This window comes from Oryctolagus cuniculus, chromosome 3, assembly GCF_051225735.1.
Source record: "Oryctolagus cuniculus isolate XC-2025 breed Fujian yellow rabbit chromosome 3, ASM5122573v1, whole genome shotgun sequence".
Classification (NCBI taxonomy): domain Eukaryota; kingdom Metazoa; phylum Chordata; class Mammalia; order Lagomorpha; family Leporidae; genus Oryctolagus; species Oryctolagus cuniculus.
Window position 1 is genome coordinate 136,113,383 of NC_142869.1, and position 26,588 is coordinate 136,139,970.

General features: G+C 45.8%; 1 protein-coding gene across 1 annotated transcript in view; it reads left to right on the plus strand.

The window, feature by feature from the left end:
* Positions 1–3,812: 3,812 nt before the first annotated feature.
* Positions 3,813–26,588, plus strand: part of SLC26A3 (solute carrier family 26 member 3) — a 37,028-nt gene continuing 14,252 nt past the window's right edge. Inside the window, 11 exon segments of the mRNA NM_001082098.1 lie at positions 3,813–3,920; positions 12,576–12,793; positions 13,317–13,456; positions 14,737–14,847; positions 15,061–15,224; positions 16,893–17,057; positions 20,924–21,076; positions 21,556–21,638; positions 25,794–25,941; positions 26,050–26,163; positions 26,281–26,358. Coding sequence (NP_001075567.1) covers positions 12,663–12,793; positions 13,317–13,456; positions 14,737–14,847; positions 15,061–15,224; positions 16,893–17,057; positions 20,924–21,076; positions 21,556–21,638; positions 25,794–25,941; positions 26,050–26,163; positions 26,281–26,358 — 1,287 coding nt within the window. The 5' untranslated portion in view covers positions 3,813–3,920; positions 12,576–12,662.

Genomic DNA, 26,588 nt, shown 5'->3' on the forward strand with positions numbered 1-26,588 from the left:
TTTGAAAGAAAATCCCGGCTCCTGGCTTCATTATGATCAAACCCTGACCATTTCCGTCATCTGGGGAGCGAACCAGCAAACAGAAGATCTCTCTGTAACTCTTTCTGCAACTCTCTTTCTGTAACTGTGTCTTTCAAATAAATAAATACATCTTTTTAAAAATTATAACATATATGGTTCTTGTAAGAATTAAATCTGATAAGCCCAATAAAATATATTGCAGGGTTCCTGGCACTGAACAACTTTTATCCACTACTAATAAAAGCATGAGATAAATGATACCACAGTGAATTCAGTAATACAGCCCATCTGCGAGCCAGATTGAAAAAGGCAAAATTTTAGATTAATTTAGAAAAACTATGGTCACCTGTGCGAATTCTTTTGGACTGATGTGAAAGTAAAATTTATTAAATTACCTGTCGTTTAAGCAATCCTTCTTGAGTGGCTATTTTGTGATAGATTGATTCTGAGACTGGGGACACAATTGTGAGTAAGACAGCCATGGTCCCTGCTTGCAAGGTGCTTCCCTTCTAATTAAGAAGCCAAGCATTACACTAGTATGTAGTTGTGTATTTAAAAATAATGATTCTGGGGCCAGTGCGGTGGCACACTAGGTTAATCCTCCGCCCGCGGCACCGGCGTCCCATATGGGCGCCAGGTTCTAGTCCCAGCTATTCCTCTTCCAGTTCAGCTCTCTGCTGTGACCTGGGAAGGCAGTGGAGGATGGCCCAAGTGCTTGGGTCCTGCACCCGCATGGGAAACCAGGAAGAAGCTCCTGGCTCCTGGCTTCGGATAAGCATAGCTCGGGCAGTTCCAGCCATTTGGGGAGTGAACCAGCGGAAGGAAGACTTTTCTCTCTGTCTCTCTCTCTTTCACTGTCTGCAACTCTACCTGTCAAATAAATAAATAAAAATCTTTTAAAAAATAATAATAATGATTCTGGTTTTTTTTTTTTTTTTTTTTTTTTTTGACAGGCAGAGTGGACAGTGAGAGAGAGAGACAGAGAGAAAGGTCTTCCTTTTGCCGTTGGTTCACCCTCCAATGGCTGCCGCGGCCGGCGCACCGCGCTGATCCGATAGCAGGAGCCAGGTGCTTCTCCTGGTCTCCCATGGGGTGCAGGGCCCAAGCACTTGGGCCATCCTCCACTGCACTCCCTGGCCACAGCAGAGAGCTGGCCTGGAAGAGGGGCAACCGGGACAGAATCCGGTGCCCTGACCAGGACTAGAACCCGGTGTGCCGGCGCCACAAGGCAGAGGATTAGCCTAGTGAGCCACGGCGCCGTCGATTCTGGGTTTTAAAAGTACAGATGCGGGGGTAGTCATTGTGGTGCATTGAGTTAAGCCATCCCTTGTGACATTTGCAATCCATATCAGAGGGTTCATTTGATTCCCAGATACTCCACGTTTGGTCTAGTTTTCTGCTAATGGTCCTGGTAAGGCTGCAGAAGATGGCTCAAGGACTTGGGCCCCTGCCAACCACATAGGAGATCCAGATGGAGTTCCAGGTTCTTGGCTTGGCTTCAACCTGGCCCAGACCTGGCTGTTGGGGAGTGAACCAGCAGATGGAAGATCCATTCTGTATGTGTGTGCGTGCGTCTGTGTGTGTGTGTGTGTGTCTTTCTCACTCTTTCAAGTAGATGAAATTAAGTCAACATTTAAAAATAAACAAATAAGTAAATAAATACAGACACTATAAGAGAATGCCACAAGAGGAAACCAAAGTGATTCTAAGGACTTAACGTTAAGAAACTTTCAGACAAAGCAGGGAGAATCACATTTAAGCAAAGGAAAGGAGCTGGCGAATCTAGGGGACTAACAGAGATCACTGTGGCAGAAATAGTAGAAACGCTGGCAAGGGCAGGGCCGGAGAAAGCTGCAGAGTTAGGCAGGGGACTATCATGCCAGACTTTGGAGGTCTTTCATCCTAAGTATAATTAGCTCCACGAAGAAGACCAGAAGGAAGGGATCATTCCAGCTGCTGTGTGGTAAAGAGCATGGCAAGGCTAACAGATGGAGCAAGAAGTGCAGCCAGGAGCAGGCATTCGGGGCCTCATGATTTAAGACCTCTGCATTCCATATGGGATGTGCGTGGGCTCAGCTCAGCTCCTGACTCCAGCTTCCTGCCAATGCAGACCGTGGGAGGCAGTGGTGATGGCTCAGGTGATTCAGCCTCTACCACTCACATGGGAGCCCTCAATTGTGTTCCTAGCTCCTGGCTTCCACTTTGGCCCAGACCTGGACTTTGTAGGCATCTAGGGGAGTGAACCAGTGGGTAGGAGCTTGCTCACTCTGTCTCTTTCTCTCTGCCTCTCAAATAAATTAACTGAAAAAATTGTTTTAAAAAAGTACTGTCACAGCTCTTGTGAGAGATAGTGTTGGCTTAAGCAAGGGAGGTGAGAGAAGAGATGAAAGAGAGCATTGACTTCTGATACACAGGATATATGACAACATTTGTGGAAAAAAGTAATCAAAAGATAAATTTTGGTGAAAAACAGTTTGAAAGCCACACATAATTTTTCCATAATTGGCATTTTCCATGAAGTCTTTAAACACCCCTCATATGCTTGGATTTTCAAATCTCTTTTACAACCAACATACATTTATATTTTAATCCCACTGTCTACAAACATTTTGAATTATCCTCGAGTCTTGAAGGTAAACTCAATAGGGCTTAGTGAGGAATAGGCTGGGGGTGGGGGAGTGCCTGAGGGTGGGTCCCAGGCTTCTGACACGAGTGGAGGGGTGTGCTCTTCACAAAAAATGGAGATGCAGTGGACTTGGGAAGGAAGCTCAGGATTCAGACTTGGATGTGTTAAGGTTGAGATGCCTAAGTGCATCCAAACAGAGATGCTGAGTCGGTAAATGTGGGAATCTAGAGAGCTGAAGGCAGAAATCTGAAGATTGCTTGGAATCATGGGATTTTAGGGTAAGGGGGGGTGAGAGAAAGAAGATAGAGGAGAGGAGAGGAGAGGAGAGGAGAGGAGAGGAGAGGGGAGGGGAGGAGAGGAGAGGAGGGGAGGGGAGGAGAAGAGAGGAGAGAGCCAAGGACAGAACCTTGGGGACTACCAAAGAAAGAGCTGTAGAGAAGAAGAGGTGGCCAAGAAGTGTGAGGCCCAAAATGAAGGGTGGCAGGAAAAAAAATTTCTCTGATGCTTCAAAATGAGGATCTGCAAAGGAAGAGCAGCCAGCAGGGTCCAGGGCTAGCAGTTTAAGTAAGATGAGGATTGGAGACGTTCATCGGCTGGGACAACACGGGGATGATTGCCCTTAGAATAGCAGTGGTGGGGGCAGCGACTGGAGTGCGGACAGAGCACTGCCGCCTGGTGTCGGAGGAGCGTGCCTGCCATGGGCCGCTGTGACACCACCATTGACCTGTGCACCGCTCTTCTGCAGCTCCTGAGAGTCCCATGAAACCGACCAACCACGAAACAACACCTCTGAACTGCCATTTAAGCTGGTAGGTAAAATGTCAGGAGAGTGCCTTTAGGATGACCTTTCTTTTTATCATTCTTCCTTTTCTTTCTTTTTTTTTTTTTTACATCTGCTGTGCAAATCTCTGCAAACCAAGGAAATACATACACACACACACACACACACACACACAAGTGCAGGGGGTGGTTTAATCTCACAAGGAACTTGGGAAGCTGTTGTCATCATCACTTCTGCTGATCAGCATCTCAAAGGTCAAGACCATATTGGACTCTTTCCATTGTTGTAAAAGTTAATGAAAGTTAATTATTAAAGCTGACAGAAAGGTGATTTGCCCACTGCCTTACATAACCTATATATAGACATCTCGAAACATATGGATGCATGCAAAGCCTATAGACCCAAGTGGATAGACACTGTCTGTCAAAACTGGGCTCCTTTATCTAGAAAACTCTCCACTGCTGCCAAGACTCCTGACTGAGCATGCATAAGGTAGGAACCAAATCCACGGTCATTTTACTCATACTAGTTTTCTATTTCTTAAAAATGGTATTTTTTTCCTAATCAAAACCTGTTTAGAAGATACTGTTACAGTCTGGAGTTTATTTTATGATCATGAATATTTTGAATAATGCCAGTAGTATGCTAAAAATTTATCTGGAACACTAGCAATGTGAAGTAAATATTTGAGTAGACTTTAAGATACCAAGTAAATGGCTGTGTGCATTGTTAAAGGCCTAAATAGGCTTTGCAAAGATAACAGTGGTTTTTTTTAACCTTCCCGATTCAGATAATTTGCTTAACGCTCCACCCAAATCTGACTTTATAGGTAGATCGTTTGCTCTAAAGTTCAGCAAGTAAAAGCAAGCTTTTAGGCAAAATTTCTAGAGCAGATAGAATTATCTGCTAGAGGGGATTAAGAAAACACATGTGGTGCAGATGCGAAGGATTTGTCTGCCAGAAAGTCCAAAGCCCAGGGAAGGGACAGCAGTGAAAAGACGATCGAAGCCAGGACAGAGAAGGAAAAGGGACGAGAGAGGCAGGAGAGACACTGTCTGGGGAGTGACCGAGTGCCCTGTGTTACCAGCAGGAGACCTGAGCCTGTGGATGGCCAAGCCTAACCAGCTCACGTCTGTTTTGCTCTTGAAACTGCAGGAAAAGATGAGACAGATGTTTCAAATGTGCACGTGAGAGACAATTTATTAAGTCACTGCATCACAGTACTTTCTTTTCCAAAAGAAATTTGTCGCTGGAAGAAACAGCACAGTGAACGAGACCACATACAGGTTATTATGAGAAAATGGGCAGTAGCTGACGAATTTCAGCAACAAATAGTTTATGCACCCAGATAAATGAATAAATAAGTAGATAACTACATGAGCCAAGATATAAAACCCTACTAAGGAGCTCGTATTCAACTAAGAAACAAAACAGGTCACACATGAGAATGGATTTTTTTTTAATTATTGGGATAAAAGAGTAATATCATCGTCTAGTCCTTCTCCACAACGGAAGACTTGGAATCTCTAACCACGGAGAAGAGAAGAGCTTCCCCTGGCCTCTTGGACTTTGGATTCCATGGGCTCACAGGCTGTGTGTGTGATGTTGACAGAGAGGGATACTGTGAGGGGCTCTTAGACTCAAGGGCAAGGGACTGGACAGTGCCTCACCCACAGCTCCCCGCCCTTGACTCGTCTCTCTGGTGTCTCGGCTAGCCAGCCTATAGCAGAGATTGTCCCAAGACCTGGCTTCTCATCCCAGCTCGATCCCTTGCTAGCCAGATACTTGAGGAAGTGGCTTATCTTCTCTGAGCTCGATTTTTACCTTTGCAAGGTGGCAGTGGTAATGGCCTACTTTTTCAGCTGACTTCCAGGGTAAAACTCAAGGAGAAAAGCGAAAGTGCTTAGAAAACCATAAAGCCATAGAGAAATGGCCAGGGATTCTCCGGGTTCTCCCACAGGCCCACTGGGCCCACAAGCATTTTTGCTGTGGTGCCTCCCATCGTCTCTCTGTTTGGCCTTTGGGCAGCCAACCACCTCTGTGTTGGTTTTGGAACTCTCACCATCCCTTAAACACGATTTTCTCATTCCGTGCTGCTTTCTCACTGCCCCTCCCAAGCTGATCTGTTCTTTAAGGTCATATTGGCTAAGAAATCATAGAGTTCACACAAAATGAGGACAGATGTTGTAAATTCCCTGCACGAGTAAGATCCGCAGCTCCTTGTGCCGACTGCCTTCATGCCGACCCTCTGTCACATCCCTTCTGGCAATTTCTTATCCGTGTTCAATCATTTTGGGCACTCCTCCTGTGAATGTAAGCTTGAGCACTTGGGATGACAGCATTGTGCATCTTTTGTTCATCATTCAGCTTACTTTGACAAACCTCCCTGCCTACTACATTATGGGGTTTATGCAAAATGGGGGGGAAAATGAGGGAATGTTGACCTTACCCTGCAGGGTCTCTGTCTTCTAGGGGAGAGAGGTATAAACGGTGACAGCACAGCACAACACGGAACAGAACCATGTCCCAAGAACGTAGAGGAGGAAATGATTAACTCCTCTAGGGGAACTCCATAAGCCTTCATTGCATCGTCGTATCTTCTGCATCTGAACTCCCAACAAACAATAAGCCTGAAGAACGACGAAAGGAATCAATGGTCAGGGATAGCTGAGTATTTTTAAGGGTGAATTGGTATTTAGCAGGTGTTGCAGGAGCAAGCTACAGGTAAACATGAGCAAAGAATGCAGATGGTAAATATTCTGTTGCGCCAGGGGCCCTCTCTTACTGCAAAGGAGGTGGGAAGAAGCCCAGAGTTAAAATACTGAGGGCCTGTCTGTCATGCTAAGAAGTCCAGATACACAGGGGTTCAGAGGCCAACACTGTGGCGTAGAAGGTTAAGCCTCTGCCTGTGGTCCCGGTATCCCATATGGCCACCGGTTCGAGTCCCAGCTGCTCCTTTTCCGATCCAGCTCTCTGCTATGGCCTGGGAAAGCAGTGTAAGATGACCCAAGTCCTTGGGCCCCTGCACCCACATGGGAGACCCAGAAGAAGCTTCTGGCTTCGGATCGGCCCAATGCACTTTCTCTCTGTCTCTCATGCTCAAATAAATAAATAAAACCTTTAAGAAAAAAATGGCGGTCCAATAGACTACAGTGAGAATGGTATACCACTGCTTAGCAGATAAGCTCAGAGTAAACACGACATCCCAGGAAAGCTGGCAGCGCCAACATTCTCCCACAAGTCCCAGCTGAATTTGTCAGCTGAGCACCGTTGTAAGTGGTGGCTCCACACAGTGCTGGACTCTGCCCTGAAACTGGTTTCTACTGAAACAAGGCTAAGAAATCTCTCTTTACACACCTTACCTTCCATCTTCAAGGCTTCCCCCTCTCACCATTAGAATAACTAAGGGTTCATAGCAAACACTTCTAAGCAATGGCAGAGCAAGGATTTGAAGCTAGTCTACTTAGTTACCAAATAGAGTAAATTTAGTTACCAAATAGACCTGCTACATAAATTAGGTTTTTATCTTTCGGCAATTATGGGCTACATAGTAACAGAACTGGAGAATCATAATCATGTTTGTGCTTAACCTAAAATTATAAAGCTAAAGCTACGTTTCTAGAAGATGCTATAAGACCACTATACATTTTGACAGACACAAAACAGACTACTGTTATAGGGTGTTCTTTCCCAGTATTAATATTGAACTGGAGTTGTGTGCATCTGTCACATCATTTAGATTGAAAAATTAGGAACATTTCCCTTTAGCTGCCTTTCTTGACCGACAGGGGTTGGGGGGAAAGGGCTGTACCCCAGGATCCTCACCCCAAACGCACCGTCTGTAAATGCCACTATCAGGTCATCCCCACCCTGCGTGAAACGCTTCTGGCTTCAAAACCCAGCTGGGGATGTTTGTGAGCTGCTAATAGCCTTCACGTGATCATCACTAACCGTTACGGGAGTGTTTCTCATCTTCTAGTGATGCCCACAGAAATAGCTCCGCGGACATCTGTGACAGCTGAATTCGGTAGTGGCCCTGCTGTGGTTCAAAGTGACTGAAGTCCAGGAGACTCACAGATTTTAATGCGAAAGTGCTGCTCACCCCAGCCCCTGGCCCCTCTGTTCCCTCTTCACCAGTGCCAGTGTGGAGATCCCTGCTCTCACCCACGAATTACTCTTACTGGCCCCTGGACCTTCTCCCAGTCTGGGGCCATCCTCTCCCTGCTTCCACCCAGCTTCCAACTGCCCAGAACATGGGGCTTTTTGTGCCGTTGCGTCCTAGGTCCTCTTTGGCTGCTGACGGGGAGCCCTCTAGAGGAACTCCCTGGAGCAATTACCCTGTGTGCCCCGCCCCCATCTCTCACTGCCTTCCCCAGGCACCATAATCCAGACACAACTGTATCTCCTGATGCCCAGAGACAAATGCATGGCGCAGGGCTGGCTTACCTCTGGGTTCCCAGCGATTGGCACAGTGTTTTGAAGTGCGGTAGAGGAGCAGGTGTTTTCAGCGATGTCCCCACAAAGGCCCTCGGTAACTTGCATGGCTGGTGGGGGGAGCTGTCCTTAAGAGCTGCTTGGACCAGAGCAGAGGCATCCCCTATACCCACAAAGGCCCAGAAAACACTTGGCACACCTGTTTGCCTCCTGGTTTCCATGCCTACTGATTAAAAGCAAAGCCTAGCATTGCTTATGAGCTTTCTGGTCCAAAATCATGCTTCCCAGCATAAGGCACAAACCCCCCTGCAAGACTGGAATATGGGACAGATCGATGCTGAGCAGGGGAAAGGCCAGGGCCACAGACGTCTCTCATCCAGGAACGGGGCAAGGCAACGTGAGGATTCCTGGATGACCAGAGGCCACATGGTGACACTCAGTGCTTGGAGGAGGGCAGGACTTCAAGGGTAGCAGAGAGGCATGTACATGGCAGCCCCTAGAAATAGGCAAAATGCTCTTCATAAGCTAAAATAATTAAGTTGAGAAATTGAACTTCAGAAATTAACTCCAGCACTGAGTTTCTGCTGGAAAAAAGGGAGAGAGAGAGAGAGAGAGAGAGAACAAATGTCATGACTAAATTCAGCACCAGGATATAAAGGATGAGACGCTGCCAATAAGTTCATGGGAAAAAAATGAAAAGATCCATTTATTTTGGAGTAAAATGTACTTGTAATCTATTCATAGTGTTTTTCAGAATAAGCATTTTTCCATGAATTTTTCAAGGACCCTTTGTACATGAGTGTCTATGTATGTACAATATACATATCACAGAGGCCAAAAAAATTAAAAGGAGCATATTATAGGAAAGTAAAGAAAAGTGGCAATACCGGGGCCGGCGCCATGGCTCACTTGGTTAATCCTCCGCCTGTGGCGCGGCCGGCATCCCATATGGGTGCCGGGTTCTGGTCTCGGTTGCTCCTCTTCCAGTCCAGCTCTCTGCTGTGGCCCGGGAAGGCAGTGGAGGATGGCCCAAGTGCTTGGGCCCCTGCACCTGTGTGGAGACCAGGAGGAAGCACCTGGCTCCTGGCTTCGGATCGGCACAGCACCCGCCATGGCAACCATTTGGGGAGTGAACCAATGGAAGGAAGACCTTTCTCTGTCTCTCTCTCTCACTGTCTATTACTCTACCTGTCAAAAAAAAAAAAAAGTGGCAATACAAATAAGGCTCAGGGTTCTAAAACTATCAGGAGGATGGATATCTGCAAATGAATTTCAATCTTCCAAAAGCCACCAGCATCCAAAGCCACTGAGAGGGAAATCAAGCCGCAGGATGACACAGAACACGGCAAGTCTTAACATAGGTGCACTACTTGAAACTAGAATTGTGATTCCAGGAGCCAAAACAAGTTTTTTTTTTCCCCAAGAATCTCTGGGAGATTTATTTTTCAGGTTTTTTTTTTTTTTTCAATCACATTGGAATTCCTAAGTCATGTAGCTCATTCTCAAGAATCTGAGGAATGACGAGATGGAGAAGGCATGAATTTATGACTATGTGCGACATCTCTTCAGAGAAGCACCACTGGGAAGGCTGGTTTGGGGCTCACTCTGCTGGTTACACCTGAAATGTGAGGTGACAGCTTTAGGAGGCAGGGATGGGAGCCAGGGAGAAAAAACAACACCACAGTAGACTTTGGCTCTCAACATCTCTCCCGAAGTTCTGGAAAGATTACCTAAGCTCCCCCGACTCCTGGCCCCGCACACATCCCTGCAGACCACACTGGCCTCAGAGGAGCAGCCTTTTTCCAAGCAAGAGAGGAGGACCAGGGCTGTCTCCTGAGCCAAGTGGAAGGACTGGGAGAACCCACTAAAGAGGCAGCCATGGTCTGCACAGGCAAAAATAAATGAATAAGCCATGACTTGGCAGAGAGTGATCCTACAGAGGTTTTCAAAAAGCTCGTGGAAAATGCCTATTATGAAAAAAAATTATATGGATTTCAAAGTTTTTTGCACTGACATAAACTACTTTAAATTCCGTTTTTTTCCCATGAACTTCTTGAAGTTCCCAGCAAAGGAAAAAAAGAAGTACCTTCAAGATCCGTATTAAGGAAGAGAACTAATGAGTCTCTGTGAACTCATTGGTAACAACACCGAGGACAGCCATCAGAGCAGCATCTTTTGAATTTTATTTGGGGGGGGGGTGTCCATTGTAACATCTGACAGAAGTCAAATGACACAGTGCTGGAAGCTTCTTCATCCAAAGGTTGGCTAGCTTGGATCCCTCACAAGAACCTTTCTTTTTTTTTTTTAAGATTTATTTATTTACTTGAAAAATGGAGTTACAGATAGGGAGTGGCAGAGGCACAGAGAGAGAGAGAGAGAAAGAGAGAGAGAGAGAGAGAGAGAGCTTGCATCCACTGGTTCACTCCCCAAATGGCCACGATGGCTGGAGCTTGGCCAGTTGAAGTCAGGAGCCAGAAACCTCTTCAGGGTCTCCCATGTGGGTCTCCCAGGAAGCCAAGGACTTGAGCCACCCTCCACTGCCTTCCCAGGCCATAGCAGAGAGCTGGATTGGAAGTGGAGCAGCCAGGACTCGAACCAGTGCCCATATGGGATGCTGGCACTGCAAGTGGCACCACAATCCACTATACCACAGCACCAGCCCCGCTACGGCTATTCTTAAAGACATGATAGACAAGCCTGTACAAGAGACCCAAGATGGCAGGAGTCATTGACCATGCATTAAAAAGTAAGTGTGAATGCCCCAACCAATCTGTTGGTAATTGGCAAAAAAAAAAAAAAAAAAAAAAAAAGACAAAAACCTATGCATGCACAGCAAAGAGCAAGCTGACCTCACTTCAGTTTCTCTGGTAGTGTGAGTGTGGTGTGACACGTGTGGCTGAGGATGGAAAGGTGGGGGAGGGTGTGGAGACAAGAGAGCCACGCAAGAGGAGCTGCTTGGCTGAGCAGAGGCTCAGAACAGTCAGAGGGGACCGCGAAGTCAACGGGACAAAGAAGGAAAAAGTTTGGCAACACACTATATTTGCAGGGAAAATGATACACACAGGCATTTCTTTCTTTTAGTTTTAATGATCTGTGAGCACAGCAATCATCATTGCATGTGCGTGCAGTATACACTTTTCGTTTGATTATCGCTTATTGCCCTTGTATATATTCCTGCTGATGGTAGTCTTAGTACTTTTTCTTTGCTGAACTCTTTGTTTAGCAGAGCTTTAAGCCTTTGACGCTAATGTCCGTTTAAAATATCCTATCTCAAAATTAAAAAGTAGATAAATTAAAAAAAAAAAAAGTCCACCGGACTCCCGCCAGAGTGTGGGACAGAAGCACCACGTGGCAGCTGGCGAATGCCAGCTCAGAAGGATGTGAGAGGAAGCTGGGGAGTTGGGGTGGAGGAGAGAAATGCAGGGGAGGGGCGATCAAAGAGGGGTCAGGTGAAGCCAGGAGTGGAAGCCAGGATCTGATTCCTGGTTATAACCAGCACTCGGCAAATCTGCTGAAAATACGTTGAGGTACAAGAGAGCACCGTGTAACGAGATCTAATCTCGTGTGAGATAATTCATCACTGTGATTGAAGTCAGGGAACAAAAGTCTGGCCATGATGCCCGGTGATACAGAACCAAGATTAGGGGCGAGGAGAATGGCAGCATGAGATGGAACATTCTTCAACGCCGGTCACACCGAACACAGAGAAGCTGCCTGTCGTGGAGAAAGCAGCAGAGAAGTCTGACAACAGAAGCCCCGTTTTTGTCCTCTGCTCACTGAAGTGCTTCGATTTTAGCAAGGGCAGTATGAATATTTCCTCATTCGTAAGAAGAAGATAATGATAAGGATCATTCTTAACCGTCTCGTGGAATTATAAGAGCTAGACAGTTGTGCATAAAAAGACTTTGTAAAATTGATCCTGAAGAATAATGGAAACAGGATTGAGGGAAGAATGCAAAATTTAGATAATTTGTGAAAAATAAAAGCTAATACTTCATTAACTACTATGTCGCAATGTCTATATTTAGTGTTTTTAAGCACAATGCCAATGGCTCAAAAACATTTTACTTTAACCTTCACAACCACCTTGAAACATGCCCGGTGTTATCCGCATTATATAGATGAGGCTCAGGCAGGGTATGTATGATTTTTCCTTAGAAACAGGATTATCACCCATAAACTAAGTAGCCAAGTAATAGTTTGTGCCTTGGTTTCCTATCATTGAGAAAACTCTACCTCCCAGAGACAACAGGAACATAAGCAGACAACATCTTTAAATTCCCCCCGTGAAAAGCATTTTATAAGGTGTTACAGAAGCTCTGACAGCCTGAAGACCCTCTGTGTCTAATCCTCCCCAGGGCTCCAAGATGGTCACCATGCAAATGTTTCTAGGGGAAAAAACAATGATGAGATGATCTCACCTGACCAGGAAAACATGGAGTCCCTGATTAGCAAACCGAATCAAATGTTATTGCTTTGGGAAAACCTTTTCAAAAAGACGCAACAAAAGCTCTTGTTTACTTATCCAAAGGAGCTGTGTCCAGCTCACTGGAGTAAAAAGTGATATCACTGTCGCAAAACACAATCGAGGTCCCTTAATCCTGCCTCTTTTGATCTCAGAAGGTGGTAACATTCAGTTCGGAGCTCACTCATCTGTAAATTGCATCACATTATCTCTGAGTTATTTAAGAAGCCAGCTCTGTTTGGTTTCAGGCATTTTAACCTGCTAAAGGCAAGAACAAGAGTTCACTCCATAGTTCTGAAGGGCTTCCACTTGCCACAGCCACCAGAGAAAGCAAAATGCTCGAGCCCATTGGGAACCAGTACGTGGTGGCCAGGCCGGTGTACTCCGCAAATGCTTTTGCAGAGGAACACAAGAAGAAAGACAGACATCACAAGACACTGCTGGATCATCTCAAATTGTGTTGTAGGTAAGATACTTCTTTGTTTAAGACACCGGCATTAGGAATTTAAAAAGAGTTCTCTCTCAGATTTTTCTAGCTTGCAAGCTCTCTTTTCTGGCTGTTGTCCATAGCCCAAGGAATCTTTTTATCTTCAGTTTCCAAACCTTCAACTCCCTGGTAGAGCTGGAAAGGTAGTGTCTAACACGAACACCTCCTCGGCTCTCAATCCCACACCTAACAGATGGGGACAGAGGCAAAACTTCCAACCGCAGTGTTGCACAGTCCACGCCCAGGATGACAAAGGAGCTCAGCTATGGCTCAAGAAAAGCAGACATTTTTCTTTCTTTTTCTTTTTTTATTTTTTTTTAAAAAGGCTTTTGATGGTGGCCAGAGGGCAGTTGAAGTGGGTGAAGAGGTGAGGGCTAGTGCTGGGGAAACTGCAAATGTAATCTCCAATGTACTGGCATCTGTACCAATGTCCCACATACAGTTGGGTCCTGAACTGGAATTTGCTATTGATGGACTCACCTGCGGCTCTCAATGTTTTCAGATGTTCCTCCCGGAAGGTCAAGGAGATTGTCTTCTCTTTATTGCCCATAGCATCTTGGTTACCAGAGTACAAGCTGAAGGAATGGCTGCTCAGTGACATCGTTTCGGGGATCAGCACAGGGCTGGTAGCTGTCCTGCAAGGTAACTATTGTTTTTTGTTTTGATAGAATTCATATACCATAAAACTCACCATCTAATGTGTACAGTGCAGTGGCTCTTCATCTATCTGCTTGGTTACACAGGACATGTTCACCACCTCCACATCACCTCCCCAAGCTCCCTTACCCATTAACAGTCACTGCATATCCCCCCACCCACCCACTTCCCTGACAATGCCTTCCTGTCTATGTGGATTTCTTAGACATGGAATTAGACCTTATGTGGCGCTTGATCTGATTTCTTTCCCTTAGCATAACATTTCCAAAGCTCATCTATAGTGTGGCATGAATCAGTCTTGCATTCTGTTTTATGGACAAATAACAATCTATTGTATGAACAGACCGCATTTAGTTTATCCACTCATCAGTTGATGGACATCTGAGATGTTTTCCCTTTGAGGCTGCTGTGAATAATATCTATCAATATATTATGAATAATAAGAGTGAATAATAGCATCATGGATAATACTATTATGAACTTATATGTGCAAATTTTGTGTAAAATATGTTTTCATCTTCTTGGGTGTATCTCTAGACATGGTGAGTCATATGGTAACTCTGTGTGTAACCATTTGTGGAACAGCCAAATGATTCTCTAAAGTAGCTGCACCATTTCACATTCCCACCGGCAATGTGTGAGGGTTTAACATCTTACACACTTATCATTGTCCCTTTTTTATTTATTTGAGTTATCCTAGGAGATGTCTAATGGCATACACACAGGTTTTGATTTGTATTTCTCAAATGACTCATGATGTTGAACATTCTTTGTGTACTTATTGTCTGGTTGTGTATATCTTTGGAAAAATGTCTACCCAAATCCTGGGCTCTCTTTTTAATTGGATCATTTGTCCTTGTATTGTGGAGTTGCAAATATTGTTTATATGCTCTGGTTACTAAGCCCTTCTCTGATATACAATTTGCAAATAACTGCCTACATCTTGTAGGTTGCCATTTCACTCTCTTAATAATAGCCTTTGAGTACACTTTCTAAAAATTTTTTATAAAGAGTTTTTTTCTTGGTTGCTTATGCCACAGGTGCCATTTCTGAGAAACAATGGCCCCATCCAAGTTTACAAAGACTGACATATTTTCTTCTACGAGTTTTGTCATTTTAGTTCTGATATTCACATCTTTGATGGCTTTTGAGTTACAAAAGTAACTCATTTTTAAGGCCCAATCTTAAATACTAGAAGAACCGAATGAGAAGTAGGATGATTCTTCCTGCACAAAATAAGGACCCTGCTGTTTGTGTGTTTCCAGGTTTAGCCTTTGCACTGCTGGTCAACATCCCCCCAGCCTACGGGCTATATGCAGCATTTTTCCCGGTCATAGTCTACTTTTTCTTTGGCACTTCTAAACACATCTCTGTGGGTAAGTTAGTTACTGGACTGATTAACACTCCCATTGCTTTTTCCTTTATGAATTCTATTAACTGCACATTGTATCAATTCCAAATTGTGTGCAATCCAAGAGGCAAGTTCAAGTTTCCTGTAAGAACCTGGACTGAGGTTTGGGGGAAAATGAAGTCTTCTCGCATGCGGGGGAAGCACATATCTCGACTCCACTTCCTCCTCCATTAATTAGGTCCATTTCCGGTTCTGAGCATGATGGTGGGAGCAGCAGTTGTGAGATTAGCCCCAGACGACAGTATATCCACAGACCCCTCTAACAACTCGACGGATGATTCACTGACAAACAAGAGGATAATGGTGGCTGCATCAGTCACATTCCTCACTGGAATCATCCAGGTGAGAACCATCTCTTCTACAATCTGCTTGACCTCGCTGCGACACCTCTTTCTGCTCTTGCATCCTCCTGCTACCCCTCCAAAGGGTTCCTCTCTCTCTCTCTCTGGTTGGCATCTCTCCTCCAGAGGGCCACCGGCAATACTTCAGGAAGGGCCGTGGTGGACCACAGCCAGAGGTGGACCCTCCACACTGCAAACCCAAGTGGACGTGGCTCTAGATGGAAGGAAAAACAGGAACAGGAGGCTCAAGTGGAGAGGAGCGAAATGCTTAACTCAACAGAGTGTTGGGGAATTGAGAGACTCACAATCATATGTAAGCAGTAGTTACACTAGGGGCTTTGGAACTCTCCGGCGACTATAATCTAGTGGAAGGGATGGGGCTTTGCACTTTGAACTGTGTGTATCGAAGATTTGGGGGAAAGCTGAAGAGGATTGTGTTAGGGCCTAAAACCTCACTCCCAAGCCACACCCCTGACCTCGTGGGCTGAATAGGGAAAATGGGCATAGACGTTTCAGGATGTCACCTGAGTTTAAAATCAGTGATGTTATTGATTGAGGCCATCTCTTCGAGAAAAAAAAGGTCAGTCCCTTCAGGGACATGAGTATTGTGTCCTGCTGACAATGTGGTTCATTGCTACTAACACGTTTCTGAACCTAAGCACAGAAATGGAGGCCAGCTGGACTCTCTCAACCACAGCCCTGGCTACATTCTGGAGCCATGAGTGGAAAGACAATTAGCCAAGGGAAGGGGGAATCCATCCAATTCACTTTACTAGAAAAAAACACTGATGCCTTAGGGGAATTAGTCCCCCTTGCCCTCAGCAAAAACCAAGCACTTCTGGTATCCAATATGTAGTTATCTAAACCAAGTGGCGCAGCCTGTTTGAGGGACTCTGAATGGACGCTCATCCATGCATGCTGCAACAGCTGGATAGTGTAACTGAAATCATCTCAGTGGTGCTGGTGTTGTGGCACACTGGGTAAAACCGCTGCCTGTGACACTGGCACCCCATGTGGGCACTGGCTCCTGTCCCAGCTGCCCCACTCCTGATGTAGCTCCCTGCTAATAGCCTTGGGAAAGCAATGGAAGATTGCCCAAGTATTTGGGCCTCTGCCACCTACATGGGAGACCTGGATGAAGCTCTTGGCTCCTGACTTCAACCTGGCCCAGCCCTGGCTGTTGAGGCCATTTGCAGAATGAACCAACAGATGGAAGATTTCTTTCTTTCTCTCTCTCTCTCTCTCTCTCTCTCTCTCAACTCTTTCAAATAAATAAATAAATCTTTAAAAAATAAAAACAAAAAAATCATCTCAGCATCATTGCTGAAGGCTGGTGTTACATAGGATTCTAAGGTTTATAGGTGAGCCTTCTAAAGATATCATATATGAATATAAGGGAAGTCTGTTACTTCTTGGGGACAGACCAGACCCACATCCTACTTGAATACCACATGACATTCACTCTAGGAGATGGAATGGGAGAGAAGAAGAGGGAGGAACCCTAAAACGGGGGACTTCCCAGGAGGCAGAGACAATAGTGTCTTCAAGGTCTGGCTGTTCAGGCTTGAATATTTACATTCTGGATCATTTCAATCCCTGATCCTTTTGGTTGCTCAGATATGCTCCTAACCTACTACACTAACAAAAGCTTTGGTCCTTGTCTTCCCAGCTGGCCTTTGGCATTCTCCGGATTGGGTTCGTGGTGATCTACCTGTCGGAGGCCCTGATCAGCGCCTTCACCACTGCGGCCGCACTCCACGTTGTGATCTCCCAACTCAAATTCATGCTGCAGCTGACAGTCCCGGCACACACCGACCCGTTTTCCATTTTCAAAGTAAGTATTTCTTTCGTTTACAAAACATTAAAATATGTAACACTCACTCTTGTGTTTTTGTGTTTTGTAGAGAACTTTCCTTTAATGCCTTTGCTTGGGGGTGGGGGTGGGGAGCTTCCCTATGACTTCTAAGAAATCAGTGGGCTGGGAAATGTATTTATGTGAAGAAAAATATGGATTAAAAGAGAACAATACAAAAAAATCAACCACACCTCCCATACAGCTGATATTAGGAGCAGAGATAAAGTGTCACTTTTTTTATATCTGACTCTTAAGGATTTCCAATCTATTTTGGCCTAAGTTTTAGAAATTTTCTCAAAATCTTATTTTGATACAAGTCTGCTCGTGGAGTTATGATGATTCCCTATTTCTCAGAAAAGCAGGACTTTTAGAATTGAAGTGTTTGAGTCTTTTATGCATCCCTGTTGAGAAAGCAAAAGGACATTGACCAAAGGGAGACAAGGCAGTGGTTCTCCCCTCCTCCAGAGGATGCAAAGCAGAACAGTGTCAACAGGCAAAAAGTTTGCAGCAAACCCAATTTCCCAGATCTTCATTGGCGGTTTTTGCAATTCTAGCATTGGCAGCAGTCTGGACCGAAAACAGTTTCAAATGCTCAGCCCTGCTAGCTACATGGGTCGTTAGATTTATAGCCAGAGGAAAAGGCATCCAGAGAAGGGAAGAAAAAGACCTGCAGAGCATGGAAGTGAGGCGCAGAGACGGTTCAAGTCGCTTATAGCTTACGTCTGCCTTCCTGGGGCACTGTTGGACAGCCAGCCTCTTGTGAGTGGCTACCCATCAGGTTAGGTTATGGAAGGAGAAACATCTAGGCCCAACTTAAATTATGTACAAAAGCAGCTGTATACCAAATTAAACAATTCCCTCCTTTTGGCTGACCTAATTTTGAGAGGTTGACAAACCTTGGACACTTGGTGTCCATCACAGCCTACATGGACTTACTGGGCCTCAAATGCCATTGGAAAATAGCAGAATGGTGCGTGTTGTAAGGTAGAAAGGAGGAAACAGAATAACAGAATAATAGAAAGAATATGTTTTGGTTGATTAACGTCAGGTCACGTCAGGCTGCTTTGCACGGGGAGATAAGGGTTCAAGCAAAGGAGACTACCTTTTGATGCTGACTCAGGCTGGCATCTCTAGCTTGTAGGGGCAAACAGCTGGTCTAGTGGGGCTATGTCTGCTTCCTTAAAGTTTCATTTGATTGTGTGTCACCTAGAATGGGTGACTCCACTTGGGATTGGTCTGATATAATGGAGTCTAATGTAGGAGCTGAGTCCAAAACAATGGTTTCCTACAATGTTTTTTGAATAACAGGTATTGGGGGCCAGCATTGTGGTGTAGCAGGTAAAGCCACTGCCTGCGACAATGGCATCCCACATGGGCGCCAGTTCAAGTCCCAGCTGCTCCACTTTGGAGCCAACTCCCTGCTAATGTGCCTGGGAAAGCAGTGCAAGATGGTCCAAGTGCCAGGGCCCCTGCACACACATGGGAGAACCGGAAGAAGCTCCAGGTTCCTGGCTTCTGTCTGGCCCAGCCCTAGCTGTTGCAGCCATTTGGGGAGTGAACCAGTGGATGGAAGATCCTTAACTGTCTCTCTCTCTCTCTCTCTCTCTCTCTCTCTCTCTCCCTCTCTTTCTCTCTCTGACTTTCAAACAAGTCAAAATAAAATTTTTAAAGAAATAAATTTATAAATAAATAATGACTATTATTCTTAGTACTTCTATCAAGACATGTTTAGGAGCCTGAGGCAGAGCTTGCCCCAAATCGAAGCCAACATTCTCTCTCTCTCTCTCTCTTTTTTTTTTTTTTTGACAGTGAGAGAGAGAGAGAAAGACAGAGAGAAAGGTCTTCCTTTTTTTGCCATTGGTTCACCCTCCAATGGCCACTGAGGCTGGCGCACTGCGGAGGAGCCAGGTGCTTCTTCCTGGTCTCCCATGCAGGTGCAGGGGCCCAAGCACTTAGGCCATCCTCCACTGCACTCTCAGGCCACAGCAGAGAGCTGGACTGGAAGAGGGGCAACCGGGACAGAATCCGGCACCCCGACAGGGGCTAGAACCCGTGTGCTGGTGCCACAGGTGGAGGATTAACCTATTGAGCCATGGCGCCGGCAGCCAACACTCTCTCAACTCTCATCCAGAACTACTCCAGATGCAGAGTGTTCTGGAGCAATTTTTTTTTTTTATTTGAAAGGCAGAGCAACAGCAGGAACAAAAGCAAAAGCAAAAGCGAGCGAGCGAGCGAGAGAGAGAGAGAGAGAGAGAATCTTCTATCTGCTGGTTTACAAAAGACCTGCAACAGACAGAGCTGGGTCAGATAGAAGACAAGAGCCGGGAATTCCATCTGAGTTGCACACATGGGTGGCAGGGACCCAAGTGCTTGGGCCATCAGCTGCTGTCTCCCAGGGTGCACATTAACAGAAATTTGTCTCAGAAGCAGAGGCAAGACTTGCACCCAGTCACTCCAATATGGGATATGGGCAGTCCAAGTGACAGTTTAACCCTTGGCCGCAATGCTCACCCCTCTAGGAGCAATTTGAGATCCAGTTTGGACCTGTGTGAGCTATCCTGGGCCCACAGATATGAAACCCAACTGGCTTTAAGAAAATAGACTACACACAGTGCACAGTTAGGGAATTATTTTCCAAAAGTGACATGTAGAGTCAGCTATGAAATGCAAGGGATCTGAGCCTAAACAAGGGGATAAAAGACCTGGCCATACTGGTGCTGTGGGTTAAACCACCACTTGACTCCTGCATCCCATAAAAGAGCTCTGGTTCAAGTGCCAGCCATTCCACTTCGTATCCAGCTTCCTGCTAATACACCTGGGAAAGCAGCAGGAGATGGTCCAAGCAGTTGGGTACTCACCACCCACATGGAAAACCAGGCTGGGGTTCCTGGCTCCTGGCTTTGTCCAGAACTGGCTGTGGCAGCCATTTAGAAAACCTGCAGATGGAAAACCTCTCTCTCTCTCTCTCTCTCTCTCTCTCTCTCTCTCTCTAGCTCACTTCGCCTTTCACATAAATAAATAAATTGTTTTAAAAAGGGGAGCTGCCATTGTGGCCCAGCAGGTAAAGCCACAGCCTGAGTCACTGGCACCCATATGGGCACCAGTTTGAGCCCCAGCTGCCCCACTTCCAATCCAGCTCCCTGCTAATGCACCTGGGAAAGCAGCAGAAGATGGCCCAAGTGCTTGTACTCCTGCACCCATGTGGGGAGACCCACAAGAAGCTCCTGGGTCCTGGCTTTAGACCAGCCCTGATCCAGCCATTGGCAACTAACTGGGGTGTGAACCAGTGGATGGAGGATTCTCTCTCTCTCTCTCTCTCTCTCTCTCTCTTTCTCTCTCTCTCTCTTTCTCCCTTTCTCCCTACCTCCTCTACCTCTCTCTTTGTGAACTCTGCCTTTCAAATAGATAGAATAAATCTTTAAAAGGGAGAAGGCTAAGAAAAACTATAAGGGCTTAAAAATTATTCCCAAGACACAATAATGGTGATGACTGCAACAACAACCAAAAGAAAAAAAAAAAAAGACCAAAAAAACCAAGGGGCAGAAAACATCAGGCATCAAAATGTGAGAAGTGCCCAAGAAAGTTTGACACTAGTCAAAGAGATTGTCAACAAAAAAATGGCAGGCATGGCCCTAAGCTAGTGTTGCACCTGCACCGAGCTAATGCATCCTTGTCATCTCTTCAATGCTCTTGTGGATCATTTCACACACTTTATAATTGGAATTGTCATCAGTATCTCCCAGTGCCTGTGTTCCCACGTCTCTTAGCTGTTTGGAGGTGGTTGTCTCCCAATTCCGCTCGAATGCGGGACTTGGTGTTTTATGGTTTCTGTTTCTGGCTCACAGGTGCTCGAGTCCCTATTCACACAAATCCGGAAGACCAACATTGCAGACCTGGTGACGTCGGTGATCATCGTCGTGATCGTGTTTGTGTTTAAAGAAATAAACGAGCGCTTCAAAGCCAAGCTTCCCGTGCCCATCCCCATTGAGCTCATTGTGGTAAATGGTCATCTTAAGCTTTCCCATCACAGAGAGTCTAATAGTCTCAGGTTGAAAATCCTTGGCCCTCTGTGGGTTTGGGAGGTCTGAGTGGGGAATCGGGTATATGGTTTACTATGGTTTTCTCTGCATTGAGATTTAATAACTGTCTTACAATTTCGGGTTCCTTCTTCCCATGTGAGACAAAGAAAGTAGAGAGAGAGAGAGAGAGAGAGAGAGAGACCTGCAAGAAGATGATAGACACATTTCTATTCAGTTCTGGAAAATCTTATTTGATAGGTCCAGGGGCTGGGTTTTGCTCATGGTTTTTGGTTTTGTTGTTGTTGTTTGGCTTTGCTTTGTTTTTGTTGTTGTTGTTGGTGGTTTTGTTTTTTTTGTTGTTGTTGTTTGGTTGTTTTTTTGTTTGTTTGTTTGTTTTGGCAAAATAAGACTCGTAGTGCTTCTCAGGTTTCTCACTTGGACAATTTGCGAATTTACAGACCGTGATTGCAGCAGGCTTGTCCTACGGCTGTAACTTCCAACAGCGATTCAACGTGTCTGTGATCGGGAAGATGGAGAAAGGGTAAGTGTGTCTTCTCTGATGGCCTCTCCAGCCACTCAGCAGGGAGTGAGCAGGAGGCGCAGGACGGGCATAGGCTGAAATGCTTTGTCCCTTCGCAGAAACCTCTCTGCACCTGCCAGAGGAGGCTGGCTCGGCTCTCCTGCCAGGAAGGGACCACAAACATCAGGGTCCACAGTTTTGGTTTTACAGGTGTATTTACTGGGGTCGGCGCTGTGGCATAGCAGGTAAAGCCACTGCCTGCAGTGCCAACATCCTTTACCAGCTGCTCCACTTCCAATCCAGCTCTCTGCTCTGGCCTGGGAAAGCAGCAGGAGATGGCCCAAGTCCCTGGGCCCCTGCACCCATGTGGGAAATCTGGAAGAAGCTCCTGGCCCCTGATTTTGGATAAGCCCAGCTCTGGCTATGGTGGCAGTTTGGTGAGTGAACCAATGGATGGAAGACCTCTCTCTCTCTCTCTCTTTCTCTGCCTCTGCCTCTCTGTAACTCTGCCTTTTAAATAAACACATAAATCTTTTAAAAAGATTTATTTTTTTTACTTGGAAGGCAGAGTTACAGAAAGAGAGAAAGAAAGACAGAAAGAGAGGTCTTCCATCCACTGGTTCACTCCCTAAATGGTCGCAATAGCCGAAGCTGAGCTGGTCTGAAGCCAGGAGCCAGGAGCTTCTTCTAGGTCTCCTGCATGGGTGCAGGGGCCCAAGGACTTGGGCCATCTTCGACTGCTTCATCAGAAGTGAAGCAGCCGGGACTCGAACCGGCGCCCACATGGGATGCCGGCACTGCAGGCGGAGGCGTTACCCACTACACCACAGCACCAACCCCAGTCCACAGTTCTTAGTATCAGAAAGTTTCCCCTTATGGAAGAGCTCACAAACAAGGCAGACAGGGACCCTGGTGAGAGAAAGTAATCAAAGCAGCAAAAATAGAAAAGAAAAAAAAAGGCCAATTAAACTGCTCCTCCCCGTAAGCACACACCAAGTGAAACCAGGTTTCCTTGCCCAAAATGACTGTCAACAGCACGCCGTGCCTTGTTTGAGATTACTAGAGCCACATTCTGGTTGTTCAAAAGAGACACTGAGGGGATCCTGGCACACCGCTTGAGCGCCCCAGCCAGGCACACTCTGTCCTTTCTCGTGGTCAAGTTCAAAGCAAGACCCGACCAACATCCAGCACAGCGAGGGGCTGGGAAACCTTGCACACGGAGGCGGACACCATCGCCCCTTACGTTCTGTGGGCTAAGAGAGAGCGGGCTGGTTTCCTGGCCCCTTGCCGCTCTCTGCCCTCTGAGCAAAAACAGCGATAGTCATTTTCCTGCAGGTTTTTGTAAAGACCTTTCCTTATTTACATACTTAACAAGTGTTCGAGAATTCCGGAAATCAGTGTTTATGTGTATTGGTGGCTTAAAACCAGCCAAATTCTCTTAAAAGCAAAAACACATACATTTTTAAAGCAAAAAAAAAAAAAAAGATATGTATCACTCGATCTTCATGAAGGATCTTAATAAATCTCCAATATCACTTTTAATTTAAAAAGTGGAAATTAGGCTAAAACGGAAAAAAGACTTCTGATGATTTCCATCCACCTTGCTACTGCCAAGTCTTATACTTGATTTCAGTGTCTTGGGAGACATGAATCAGGCACAGAAATAAATAAATGCAAGATCAGGGAGGTTCTGGCCCGAAGAGTTTTGGAAATAAACGCTAAGCTTAAGATCACAGGGTGATGATCTGAAGACTTTATTTAGTAAATGCATGTTAAATATCAGTGGACTCTCTTCACAAGGTTTTTGCAATGGCGGGGTAAACACACTTAGTAGCCATTACGCTCTACCAAGAGGCAGTGAAACCTAGTAGGTGTGCTCTGGAGGCAGGCAAATAGCTAAACTCTGCACCTCAATGTCTTTGCAAATGTAAAAATGAAAAAGTAAGGCTAAAAAGAATAGCTTTCACATAGCTTCCTCAAGGGTTCAGTGACTTTGATATTTGTAACATGCTTAAGAGTCTGGCCAACTCAAAGTGCTCCAGCTACATTCCCACCATGACTAACTTAGCACCTATATTGGGGACAAAGCACTTTGGGGTGGACTTTTAAATATACCAATTTTTTTTTCTGGGTGATGATTGAGTGGATTTTTTAAGTCTCTGTTGACTACACTTAGAGTATCCCTGGGAGGTAATGATGCTCGCCAGTCTGCTGTTACTGAGGGTACCACTTGGGAACTTACCCTGTGAAGTCACATTCACCACATGCAAGAAGCTTGGCTGATGAGAAGGTTCATAGAAGCAGCGAAGGAGAAGATCCCATGACACAGCGAACCTTGTATTCTACGCCGTGTGATAGTTTGATGTTCATTTTTTTATTTGGCCCTCCTTTTAAAGCTGAAGGAAAGAAAATGGGTTGTTATCCTCACTTCACAAATGGAGGAACTGGCTCAAGGAGGGAAGGAGGGTAGGCAGTAAGGCCAGGCAATGAATCCAAGTCTCTTAGTGCTCTGTCTACAAGGTTCAGAGACCAGAATAAAAGAAGGATAGTAGGGTCCTGGATATTTTGGTATAAAACACAACATTTTATTGTATTACTGATGCCAGATTTATTCTTTTAGAAAAAAACCCAAACATTCCAAACTCAATTTTAAAAGTAATTTATTATTTATTTATTTGTAAGTCATTTACAGAGAGAGAGAGAGATTCCATCTGCTGGTTCACTCCCCAAATGGTTGCAATGGCTGAATCAAGTTGGAGCCAGGATCTCCATCATCCAGGTCTCTCAAGTGTGTGGCAGGGGCCCAAGCTCTTGGGCCATCATCTGCTGCTTTCCCAGGCGCATTAACACGGAGCTGGATTGGAAGCAGAGCAGGCGGGACTTGACCTGGCACTCCAATATGGGATGCCAGTGTTGCAAGCAGTGGCTGTACACCCTGAGCCCCCACACTGGCCCCTAAAGCTAAATTTCTGACTTATGGTAGCAGCAGTATTATTTAAAATTAGAGCTGAGGGGCCAGTGCTGTGGCACAGTGGGTTAAAGCCCTGGCCTGAAGCGCCGGCATCCCATATGGGCACCGGTTCTAGTCCTGGCTGTTCCTCTTCTGATCCAGCTGTCTACTATGGCCTGGGAAAGCAGTAGAAGATGGCCCAGGTCCATGGGCCCCTGCACCCACATGGGAGACCCAGAAGAAGCTCCTGACTCCTGGCTTCAGATTGGTGCAGCTCCCACCATTGCAACCATCTGGGAAGTAAACCATTGTATGGAAGACCTCTCTCTCTGTCTCTACCTCTCTCTGTAACTTTGTCTTTCAAATAAATAAAATAAATCTTTAAAAAAAATAAAATAAAATAAGAGCTGAAAGTGTGTTACCATAGATACTCATAAAACACAGAACAGCCATGCAGAAATAATTGATTGGATCCTATTAACCCACTTCCAATAAGTTTTAGATCAGAAACAGATGGAGACAAGAATTGGGCATTTAGTAAATTGCTGCTTGTGCAATTTTTGCAATAATTTGTCAGTGTAATTTAACTGCTCCAAGTCTGTGAGGCAGAATGATGGAAGAGACTTCTGTGAGCTGAATGTGCCTCTCACGCTCAATCCCTTTAACCGGAGCCCACTCTGTTGCCTCCATGCTGGCTCTAGCAATTCTGTGGCATGCAGGTGGAATCCAAGGCCCAGCACTTTGCTGGGGGTTTCTTTCCGTGGATAGTTATCGTTATCAATGAAGAGAGAAGAGAAGGGATTTCTTTCTTTGTTTTCTTTTCTTTTTTTTTCTTCTTTCCTTGAGAATGTGTTTCCCCAAAGAGGCTTCATCAACTCGGAGACACTGTGGGTGATACTTTGCAACCCAGTGTAACAATTCCAGTGGACTCCAAGACATTTTGAAGGAAGCGGATGGGTGTGTGAATGTGCATCACCATGCGGTTATACTGGCAAAATCATATTCCACTTGCCATGATCAGGGGTCTGGATCTACAGTCTTTTCTCAAACCCAGGCATGCCTGCTTTCCTACATAAGACGGCAGATTCCAAAGTTTTTGGTGGCAACAAATTCTTGGAAGGCACACTCCAAAGGGAGGCCTGACAGCTCAGCCTGGATCGCATTCATTCATGACACGCATCCCTAAGCAGGCTGGTGACATTTAGACTTGCTTGTTTCAACTGCAGGTTCCAAGCCCCTGCTGCGCCTGACACACAGGTTTTCCAAGATGCCATAGGAGACTGCTTCACCATTGCGATCGTGGGCTTCGTCGTGGCCTTTTCCGTGGCCAGCGTCTATTCCCTCAAATACGACTATCGGATTGACGGCAGTCAGGTGAGTGCACGAGCTACGCGGGATCTTGCGAAGCGACTTGAAATAACGGGCTGTGTGCTTGGTCACGGTCCTGCTTATTCAGAGTTTCCTACTTGTCCCCCCTGTCAGGAGTTAATAGCCTTTGGCCTGGGTAACATCGTCACTGGATCGTTCAAAGGGTTTGCCGGAAGTACCGCCCTCTCCCGCTCTGCGGTTCAGGAGAGCACAGGAGGCAAAACGCAGGTATTTTAAGGTCCCTCCTGCAGGGTCCATCTTGGCCTCAATAACGGGGAGATCCGAACCAAGGGACAAGCTGGGTATGTGAGGAGAATCCTTTTTTTTTTCTTTTCATCTGCCCAGGTTGCCGGGATTCTGTCTTCTGTCATCGTGCTAATTGTCATTGTAGCTATTGGATTTCTTCTGGAGCCACTACAGAAGGTACCGCCCCTCTTTCTTTGGATAACCTCTCTCTCAGGTGGTAAACCAAGGAGGCTGGTTATCAACTCTGAAAGCACACACTGCACTGGGGTAAAGGAAGTAACCCCAAACTCCCAAGTATTCTCCTTACCTGCTACTTGAAGGGCCAAAAACCTATCTTTTCCCCTGGGCAGCATCTTACGAATGTTAGGAATGCAGACGCCAGAGCCACCTTATCTGCCCTCCCCTTT